This window comes from Gossypium arboreum, chromosome 9, assembly GCF_025698485.1.
Source record: "Gossypium arboreum isolate Shixiya-1 chromosome 9, ASM2569848v2, whole genome shotgun sequence".
In the NCBI taxonomy this organism is placed as follows: Eukaryota; Viridiplantae; Streptophyta; class Magnoliopsida; order Malvales; family Malvaceae; genus Gossypium; species Gossypium arboreum.
The window spans coordinates 15,787,596-15,799,122 of NC_069078.1; the positions used below are offsets into that span (position 1 = coordinate 15,787,596).

Consider the following 11,527-nt stretch of genomic DNA (forward strand, 5'->3'; position numbering starts at 1 on the left):
TGTAAACGGGTCATGAGCTTTTAACCTTATGGGTTATGGCTTATTCAGTTTATTCGATTTAAAAATGTCAAAAATCAAAAATTGATTTAATAAATAAATTAAACCAAACATGAAAATTGATTAAATCATAAAAATTTTGGTTTTTTTAGGTTGGATTCACTTCAAAATTTTCAATTTAGAACTTTTTTACACACCCCTACTTTTGGAGGCTCAGGTTCTGTGGAAAGCCAAGCACAAGAGTTGGCTTTATAATTTAAGTTAACTTTGACATATTAATTTAATTTTAACTTTAAATTCATTTAGTGCGATTTTAATGAGTGAACAAACTTTGGCTACTAAACCTAACACAACAGTTTGCTTCATAATTGAAGTTAATTCCATAATTTAGATAACTTTTACACCATACTTTAATTTTAACTTTAGATTCATTTATTAATATAATAATAATAAAATTTAATCTAATTTTGAGAAGCATAGGAGCCAGCAGGTTTAATTATACTATGAGATCTTATATTCTTGATATATTTGAAATTTAGTATTTCTACTTCTAATTTTAAGAATTTAGTCCAACTATTCTTTCAATATAATAATTAAATTCCAATTGATAATCATTAAATTTGATTATGATTTTTACATCTAGTCAATTCAAAATCACGTGAAAGGCATATGAAAATAAATTATCAACTTTCAATATGTTTCTTTAAAATAGTAATTCAGAAACGCAAAATCTTTTAATTTTAGATTAAACATTTTTATTTGTGCATTTGGCCTTCCACACATGTAAAATTTACTATGTAAGTAAACTTTTATTTATTTAAATAAATCAATTTAGTAAAAAAAATAATCTTTTGATGCTGTTAATTATTAAATAAATGAGTAAATTTTCAAGATTAAAATTCAAATATAAAAAAAATAAAAATTGAAAGACTAAAAGGTAAATCCGAGCTTTTAGTTAATTTCATTCTCTGCAAGCTCAGATTTTTGAATCAGGTTTATTCCCTGTCCAAGTACCATAATGATCCACCTATTTGAACCAACAGAATCAGCTGCTGTACTCAACCCCCACACTACAACAACAAAGTCTATTAAAGAAGAGAGCTAATGTTTAAATCCAATCAGAACCGATCAGCTCCAGAAAAAAATAAAAATAAAAAATTAATTGAACCAAAATTTTTTCATTTTTATGAATTAAAAGAGTGGTGGATCCAAAATCATTTCTGGAGAGGCTCTACTCTTACCACACTCAGAATAAAGGTAGCTTATAAAATTTGGCAAATTTTAGTATACATTCTGATAAAATTGAAAGCAAAATGATAATTAAATTTCAATTTGAGACACAAAAATACAACTTTCATTAACTTGTAATTACAAAATACTACAAAAAGATTATAGAATTTCAGTGGGGAGTTTTCCCCCTTTGCCCACAGAATCCAACACAAGTGCTCTTGAGCATCTTTACACTATATTTTCTACTTTATAAATAAATTAAAATAATCCCAAAAAAACCAAGGCAGGATTTTTAAAGAAATGACATTATATTCTCTACTCTCTTCTTTTAATGCTAGGCTAGTTTGGCTAGTTTGGCGTACACAAAGCAGATTTCAATCAATTTCACCCTCCTCTGCATCGTTCATAGGATTTGGGACACTGGGCGGCTCACCTTCTTCTTCCTCTTCATCTTTCTTCATGTACAATCCCAGCTGTTCCAAGGGGTTGCTGCTCCCAAACTTAAAACTTCCCAACCCATCTACAGAGAGATCCGTGCATGTTCCCTCCACTGAGCTTGGCAAATTATCGTCTGGGGCGGCTCTAAGCATTTCTAAGTCTTCAAGAAACCTAGAATTCTCATTGATTTCTATCGTCTTTTCCATCTACAGAACACCAGAAAAATGTTTGATATTGAGTCCACAATTGACAAGGGTGTAAATGTTTGATACAATCAATTCATCTAGTACCTCCAGCAATGCGTTCCGTGCTGCTTCTCGCTCAAGTTCCCTCTTCCGTCTAGCCTCAGCTGCAGCTTCTGCTTCAGCTCGTCTTCGAGCATCTTCAGCAGCCTTGGCTTCTGCTTGCAACCGTGCCTTTTCTGGCCAACATTAAAATATGCAAACATGTAAATAACCAAACTTGTCCATTTTGGAAACATACATATTAACACGTTGAAAACACAGAAAAACTAGATTAAAGTTCAAACCTTTCTTCCTTTGTTGTTCTAGTTCCTCTCTCTCCCGACGCAATTTTTCAGGGTCCCCCTTGTCACCCTGATCCATGATTTAAAAAATGCTTAGAAAAGATATAGGTATACTATACAGGAAATTCCAGAAACCCAACCTTTCAACTAACCTGTATAAGTGTCTTTTCTCGAGCTTTTAGAATGGTATCAGCAAATCTATTCTTAATTAAAGCAGCCCTATAGAGCTTCTCAGGAGAAATCTGTCTCTCTGTTGGAGCATTGTCCCCTAGATTTTTAATTGGAGAGAGTGAGACACAACTCTAAAAAAAAAAACAGATTTTTTTTTTCTTTCATTATTTTCAGTGACCTCACCATCTTGGCAACTATCTGACTCAACAGAACTTGGCTTTCGCTGAGAAGTCTGCTCAAGCTGATCCGACCCATCCATACATTCTGCATTTAGAATATGGATTAACAAAACATACATGCAGGGAAGTATTTATGATTTCATAGTTTTGCCATTCAAGCAAGGAAATAGAAGCATAAAAAATATAAGGGATAGTACATTTTTTTACCCGTTAACTTGACAATTAAGTCCACTTTGTTACTTGTACTTACTTTTTTGTTCACCTTAGTACCTAAACTTGACAACTAGATCCATTTTAGTCCTCGAACTTGAATTTCATTAAGATTTAATGATATGACCAATATTCTTGAAACATAACTGGGTTGGTTGCTTGGACGGAGAAGCGACTGATATTACTAATCCAAACAAAAGGGTTGAACTGAAAACTGCTCAAAACTGATAAAAATCGAAAACTGGGACAAAAACCAACAATTGAATAGGCTTAATAATTTTTTTTAATTTAAAAAAAATTATGAATTTTTAATTAATTATTTAATTATTGCAGTCTAGTAGTTGAACCAATCAAACCAATTGAATCGGAACTAGTGGTCTGACCGATTCAACCACTAGTCCGGTTATTAGAACATTATATGCGACACTCTTAAGATTGTACCACGTCATCACCTGAAAATTTATATAATTTTTTTTTTAATTTTCAAGTGATGGTGTAGCATAATCACAAAGTGCCATCACCTGAAAATTTATATAATATTTTTTTTAATTTTCAAGTGATGGTGTAGCACAATCACAAAGTGCCATCACCTGAAAATTTATATAATATATATTTTTTAATTTTCAAGTGATGGTGTAGCACAATCACAAAGTGCCATCATCAAACTTTTATATTTTTCAAGTTAAGAGACCAAAATGAATCTAATTGCCCAGTTCAGGTACCAAAGGAAACCTAGTTGCCAAGTTCAAAGGCAAAAAATTATATTATCCCAAAATATAAAACATTAAAACTTGGTCACTCACGATTCTTATGAAGATCGTCAACACTTGTTTTTTCATCTAATTGAGCCCCAGAATCTACCCCTTCCCGTACCTGAAGGATAATGCAAATTAATATGCCACCGTAAAACTTTAAAGTGGATCAAACAAACAATTAGAAGGTCAAACAACTCGGCAGTATCATTCAAAACCAAATAGAACCAGCACAAACCTTCATTGCATCCACGGAACCTGGAGGTTTAGCATCATCAGATTCACTATCAGAACTGCCAGAGTCTGAATCTGCAAAGATCACAAAAGAAAGCAGCCATGGAAATGGCACAGGCAACATAAGACATACTTGCACAGAAGAGAATTTTTTAAAGAAAAAGTAGTAAACACAGCAGGAGAAACCAAATAATTAACTTGAATTATATCAGCAGTACCCAGAAGATGGAAGAGAATACACACGCATTTGATTTACCTTTCTTTTTTTCTTTTTTTTTTTGTTTGGGGGAGGTTCAAAATTTATTTACCTAAACAAGTTTATTTGTCCCTAACCAGTTCAGCACAAGCAACCCAAGTGACTAGATCAGCAGATAACATATGGAAGCATAAATGTGCAGAACCCATTCTCTAGCCATAAAGTTTCCAACAGTAATTTTACTGACAATGAAGATTTAAGAAGTATGTCTACCCTATGTTGATTGATCGGTAAATGAGCTGCGTTGAAAACAAATAATTTGGGACACAAACAAGATGGGGACTGAAGATTTATCATTTACTTAGAAAGACAGAATCATAGGTATAGAAAAAGGAAGGAAAAGACAATTACCTCTAGAGCTGCTTGAACTGACAGACTTTGTGGTTCTATGGTCTGTGTCCTTCTCTATCTCCACAGGTGGATAGCTAGATACAGGAGGCTCATTTCCCCCAATGTCAACATCCTCATCAACTTGGTCATTCCCTGCAAACAAAAAAGTCAAACAGAAAACCAAGTCAGAAAGAAAACATACCTCAGAAGGGGGTTATTATGCACTAGGATTTGAAAGATGACCTTTGCCTTGTTGCATGGATGAATTACTCGGTGCAGATTCATTAATTAGCTGCATCAGAAATTTTCCCAAAAAAAAAAAAAAAAAAAAAGAATATATGAGTGTATTTTGAAGCATCAAAAGCAAGCAATGGTACTGATTTTTCAGCCTTTATTATGCGAGGATTTGTACCTCAATTTCACAAGGTTCACCTCTTGCTTGGATTTTCTGTTTCTCTTGCAAATAGTCATCTAGAAGTCTCTTCAAAGTGAACAAGGTGTCAACACTGAGGTCGTCAATATCAATCTCAATTTCTTCTTCTCCAGATTCGGTTCCATTTGAACTGTGCTCTCTCAAGAAATCAATGATATGCGTAGGCATTTCTGCGAGCAAAGATTCCAGTTGTCTGCCTAGATTGTGTTTTTCCTCATCCGTCATCCTCTTTACAGGTTCCTTTATAATTTCCTGGGTCACTGAGGTTGTCTTCCTCTTTTTTGCAGGAGGCATAGGCTTAGAAGTCTCTATGTCCTCAGAAGGAGCTTTACTTTGTACCAACTGGGTACCAGTAACTGGTAACTTCTTCTCAATGTTTTTCCACCTTACCTCAAAAAACTTGTTAAGGGTATCAGCCATAATGTGGACATCATTTCCAGGGGGATTATAGGTCATTGCATTACTGAAAGTAAGCTTCACATCATCATGAAACTCCAAAGGGGTTGCATATGCCCCTGATGCCATCTTCTTTTTAATCGTTCCTAGGTCCATGGGCTGCTTTATAACAGTAAAGTAATCTGGAATATTCAACTTGACTATATCTACTGGTTGGTTGAAGACCCACCCATACTGATGGCTCATCAGTCGTTTTAGAAGACCCTCACACTGCTTCATCAACATCATATTTGAGGTGTTCGATGCTGAAACATGTTTTGCAGACTCAGATTTTCCTGAAAAAGTCCGATTAAACGCGCGAGCCTTGCCACTCAAAGGATTCCCTTTCTTCCCAGGTCCAGAAGCCATCATGGATGATTTCTGAAAATCCCGTGCGTGAGGTAAAATTTGTCCATTGCTGCAACTAAGAATATCACTGGAAGATGACACAGTAACCCCATTTGTCCTTTGCAACTCAACTTTCTTCTGAAGCATCCGAATCTGCTCCAATTCATGTCTCAACCTATGCATCAAATCCTTTCTTTCAAACTGTGACAATTTTGACAGTGACAGCACTTCCGTACGGACACCAAAGGTGCCAAGTTTATCAGGGTTCAAACTGATACATTTTCTCTGCGGTGCACTTGAATCTTCTGAAGCAGTAATCTCCATATCAATTCTTCCTGAGCTACCAGATCCCTCTGATTCACCAGGAGGCTCATACGGGCCACAGTAATACTCTCCTGCAAACCTATCACGCTTTGCCAACATCTTAGCCAAAGCACCTTTCTTCTTATATCCCTTTATTCAGTGTAAAGGAACTGCTGACTTAATTGCCGCACTCTGAAGATATCAGCCATAGGAGCAAAATTATCCCATCTGATTTTCTAGAGTAACTATAAATCCACCCTTTAACTACAACTACTAGAGTAAAGGTCAGTAAAAGTTTTAAACAAGTTTAAATCAATTCCCACCGCACTTACCCAAATATAAAATATTTAACCATTGTGAATACTTTCTGGAACTATTTATCTTTTGAAAGACACAAATTCACTAGATTAAACACTAGAGAAGAGAACATTAATAGGAACCAAATTCTCCCATTCCACAGTGAATAAATCCAGATTTAAAATTTTCCCGACGATGGGAAAGGAATTAAACAGCATGAGAATAAATTGAACTTATTCACAGTACAATTAAAGCAGCTCTTACCTGCATTTACCCAGATCCTGAATTTTATTTACACTACCCATCTTTAGAAACCCCAAATTCACCACATTAATTAAGAAAAAAACCCACCATATTGAACTCTATAAAACACCTAAAAGGCAAGAACGCGAAATTCGCATTTAATAAAATTTCAATCATGCAGGAAAGCTAAAATTGCCAGTAGAAAAACTAGCTTACTGATTTAAATTGAAAATATATAGTATCATTTACTAGATAAAGCCTCAAATCTTTACAACAGAAGAAGTTTGATACAACAAAAACCCTAATCCAATATCAAACCCCTCTCGCCCTAAGAATAAAACCCAAACCCGGATCCAAAAAGAAATCTAAAACCCATAAGAAACCAGTAACAATTACCAGTCTGTCACTGCTCGCTCACTGTTCCTCCTATGTCGAGAACCCTTTCTTCCCTTCCTCAATCGTTTCGCCGACAAAGTAAAAGAGAGAAGCAAAAAAAAAGGCACAAACAGGAGAAAACTCTAGATCAAGAAACCCTAGGGAAACTAATAATTAATATTTTTAAAATAGAAAGGAAAAATGTTTTATTGAATTTTAAAATTTTGGATCGAAAAAGATTATTGGCGAGATCAGGAAAAGAGTTAAACTTCGTATCTCGTCTCCCTATTTAAAGGGCTTTTGCTTCTTTTGGAGAAATTATGACCGCTAGATGCAGGATGAAAGTCATCGGACGGTTCGATTTAAGATCGATGTCGAACGTCCGCTTTTGGCATGCTGATTTAGCACTATTAATCATTCAAAATTGTTTTTTGTCAATTATTGTTTTAGTCCCTCTACTATTCTAAAATTCAAAATTTATTCCTTCTACTTCAATTTCCCATAATTTTTTTTATGATGTCATTAATAGCACCATTCACACATAAGGGGAAGGCAATAAAGCAGCTGGTGCTCTATGTCGAATGGCTAGTTCCATGCTACCGAATCTTTCAGTTTTCACTTCGCCTTTAAATGAAGGGATTCACGAACTGCATCACAATGTACTTAGGATAGTTCCTTAATTCCCTATTATTTCTCTTATTCCTACCATTAAAGTAATAATATTTTTTAAAATTATTACTCAATTACACAATCGATGAAAAATCTAGTCAACTAGTAACAAAATTCACATTTTAATCAAATATTTAATTTTTATTTTTATCTAAAAATTATGTCATAACGACAATAAATAATAGTATTATCAATTTTAACCTACTAACAATATAATAAAACAAAGAGATCAAATTATATTAAATTAAAAAATTAAATTTCAAATTTCAAGATATTATTTAAATAAAAATTAGATTTTTTTTTTGATAAAAGCTTGTTTTTGTTCTACATAGGTATTATAGAAACCTCACTCAACCTAGGTATAGTCTACCTGACTTTCTACACCCATATACAACATGGCACATAAAAGATTCAACTCTTATCAAATGTCTCAAAGTTCTTGTTTGAGCAAAAATGGTCAACACCACAAACCAATTCACTCTCCGCTATAATATCGCATATGGTATCCAAGATCATGTAATCGATAATTTAATCCTATAAACACGACATTTCATTCGTAAAGTTTGACACTTGAAAAAACTCAAATCACTTTTGTACATGTTTCAAAGGTTGCGACTAAAAAAATGATAATCTCTCTCTTTTTCTCTTCATGGATAACAAACCATGAAAAGTTAAACAAAAATATGAAGTCAGTCCCGTCAACAAAGGCTATGTTCATCTAGGCTATGTTCATCTCTAACCTTGATAAGATAGTGACTATCAAATTTAGGCATGATGAGCAATTGACTCATGTTAAATGTAATATCCCGAATTAGGGCCTAATCAGAATAGTAGTTTCAGGACCACAAATCTGAGATAAAAATAATTATTTTATTATCATTTTAAGGTCTATGGCATGATTTCATGATTGTGTGAAAATTTCGTTTAGAAATTTTATCGATAGAGGGTCCAATTTGATATTTAGGACTAAATTGCAAAAGTTGAAAAATGTGTGTTCTAGTTCACAAAGGTACTAAGTACTTGTGAGTAATGAGTTTTTAAAGTGGAGGTCCTTGGATAGTAATTAGATCATTATACTAGTTTGGACAAAAATACCTAAAGGAAGATAAAACACCGTAGTTTTTAATTAAGGGCATTTTAGTCATTTAGTTATTAAAATGAATTAAAAACAAAATTAAAAGCCAATTTTTGTCCATCTTCAACCCCTTGGCCGAATTTCACATGAGGAAGACATAGCTAGGGTTTTTCAAGCTTCCAAGCTCGATTGTAAGTCCATTTTAGCCCCGTTTTTAATGTTCTTCACGTTTTTGGAGTCCCGATAACTTGATTAAGCTTATTCTAGCAAAAATTTAACCTAGGGTTTATATTTGGAAAAATACCCATAGGTGAAATGTGTTTATTTTGATGTTTTATGGCAGAATATGAAGCTTGAAATTGTGTTAAACAACTTTTGCTAAGTGATTTTACGTGAAAACGAGCAAAACGACATAATCGGTAAAAATACCTAATGTTCATAAGTACATGTTAAAGTGAGAATTTGATGTTTTCATAGAAGGGAAAAATGATCAGCATGTCATAAAACATAAGAAAATAGGATGAAGTTTAATTTCCGAGCCTTGGGGAAAAAGTGTAAATATGTAAAAGTTTAGGAGTAAAAATGTAATTTTTTCAAAGTTTGAGTCAAGGACTGTTTAATAAATGTGAGTATTAAATAAGCTAAATTTGTTATTTTAGATCAAGAGAAACAAGATTCGAGTCGTGATCGAGGGAAAAATAAAATTTACGAGGAATAGGCTCGATTTCTAACATTTTGTACCGAGGTAAGTTCAGGTGTAAATGTAGTAACATAATTATAATTTTAAGTAATTTAAAGTTATTTATATGATATGATGATTTTTATCATAAAATATTATGCTTTGTGGATTATTATTTAGTAATATGCAAATTATGTAAGCTACTTGATAAATATGAAATGCTATCAAGTATCGGTTTCGACATTCTGTGGAAGATAGCAAAGATGTGTGATTGAGGAAAATCCCGTTTGAACCTTGAGAATAGATTAGGATACAAGTGACATGTCACTAGGATATTTGAGTTCCGAGCTCATTGAGTTGAGTCCGAGTTCGTGAGATGTAACTAGGCATCCGAGCTCGTTGAGTTGAGTCCGGGTTCACTTATGGATGCGAACGCCCGAGCTTGTTGAGTTGAGTCCGAGTTCACTTATGGGCGGGTTACATGGTAGCTTGGTTACATAATTTCCGCAGGCTATTGAGTTTGTTTAGCTGTTGGTATGGCACTTATGTGTATGCAATCCGTGTATCCAAATTATATTCCGATGTGTTTAACGGGTGAATCCTAAGTGAATAAGGAGAATACTTAAGACGAATGTGACATGTTGGTAAGTGTGGTGAATGAGAAAACTGGATAGGTATGCGCTTAAACCCTCGGGTTGAGAACTTGGTATGATGAAATTGTGGTAAGATAGTAAATGCAAATGTAACATGAAAGTCTTGGTGATATTTATACAAATTATGTTTTATGTTGGATTGCATGATTATGTTACTTGCTATTTACATGTGAACTTACTAAGCATTTATGCTTACTCCCTCCTTTCCATTCTTTGTAGTTTTGACAAGCCGGCTCGAAAATTGGGAACGGTCAGAGGCACGCTCACACTATCTGTGGACCATTTTGATATAGTGGCTTGTATATTTTGAGTATGGCATGTATAGCATTATAATCATTTTGTGTGTATGATCTTATGATATGGCTATTTGGTGGTAAGGAAATGTTCGATAATGATTAGCCATTGGAATGGCTAATCAAGGTCACATTTGGTGTTATGTATACTTAATGTGCTATCTAATCCATGGAAATTCATAAAAAGGTGAAATTTGCTATAAAACAGTATCATACAATAGCAATGAAGTGAGTTTGAAAAATCACTAGAAATAGTAGAGACAGAATTAGATGATGGATAAAATATGAAATTGATGTTTATTGAGTCTATTTTCGTATGGAAGAAACAAAATAGGTAAATGAGTTGTATTTTATGAGAAATTTGAGTTTTGGTGGAACATGGTCAGAGCAATTTCTGAATCCCCTGTTCTGAATTTAGAAATTCACTAAAAATTATACAAAAATAATTAGGAGTCATACTTTATATGTATAGATTCCTTATTGAGTCCACTTTTAAGATAAACAAACGAAATAGTCATTTGAATTCTGTACAGAGATAAAAGTGATTTGTAGTGAGCAGTCGGAAGCGATCGAACAACTGAAATAGGAAACTTTAACTAATAAAGCTTACTAATTGACCCGACCAAAATTTCGGAAAAAATTTGTAAGCAGATATATGAGACTAGTTTCAGGAAAATTTATGGATTTTAATTTCAAGTTTTGTAACTTCGAGATATGATTTTTTTAACATTTATGCTTGAGATGGGCGATTTATTACGAAAGGTGAAATAAATTGTTTGAAATTTGTTTAAGTGATAATTTAAGCATGTTAGCAGCTTATGCTCGACTCAAGCAAGGTCTCGGGTACATTTGGTGGTACGAGCTAGGTTTCGACATTTTATGGTGGTACACCCCTTACCCGAGCTAGGTTTCGATCTTGGGACCTATGGGTTATGGACCCAAACTAGACTCATATATCTATTTACTAATTGTTTTCTTTTCTCTTAAACAAATTATTCAAGATGACTATTCGGTTTGATGACTATCTCTTAAAATTAGACTCAATAAGAAATCTATACATATAAAGTATGACTCCTAGTTATTTTTTTACAATTTTTAGTGAATCTCTAAAGTCAGAATAAGGGATTCAGAAATCGCTCTGACCCTGTTCCACCAAAACTCAAATTTCTCATAAAATACAACTCATTTACCTGTTTTGTTTCTTCTATACGAAAATACACTCAATAAAATTCAATTTCATATTTTATCCATTATCTAATTCTATCTCTACTATTTTTAGTGATTTTTCAAACTCACGTTATTGCTGTTGTATGATACTGTTTTATAGCAAATTTCACTTTTTTTTATGAATTTCCATGGATTAGATAGCACATTAAGTATACATAACACCAAATATGATCT

At 33.5% G+C, this 11,527-nt stretch overlaps 1 protein-coding gene across 1 annotated transcript; it reads right to left on the minus strand.

The window, feature by feature from the left end:
• Nucleotides 1–1,328: 1,328 nt before the first annotated feature.
• On the minus strand, nucleotides 1,329–7,142 carry LOC108457068 (transcription factor GTE8-like). The gene is made up of 11 exons (XM_017755888.2): nucleotides 6,779–7,142; nucleotides 4,736–6,034; nucleotides 4,567–4,615; nucleotides 4,345–4,476; nucleotides 3,742–3,812; nucleotides 3,555–3,624; nucleotides 2,546–2,626; nucleotides 2,344–2,459; nucleotides 2,195–2,261; nucleotides 1,956–2,086; nucleotides 1,329–1,871 (listed from the first exon to the last, which is right to left on the minus strand). The coding sequence occupies exons 2-11, from the start codon at nucleotides 5,960–5,962 to the stop codon at nucleotides 1,602–1,604; spliced, it is 2,214 nt and encodes a 737-aa protein (XP_017611377.1). The 5' UTR covers nucleotides 5,963–6,034; nucleotides 6,779–7,142; the 3' UTR covers nucleotides 1,329–1,601.
• Nucleotides 7,143–11,527: the final 4,385 nt, after the last annotated feature.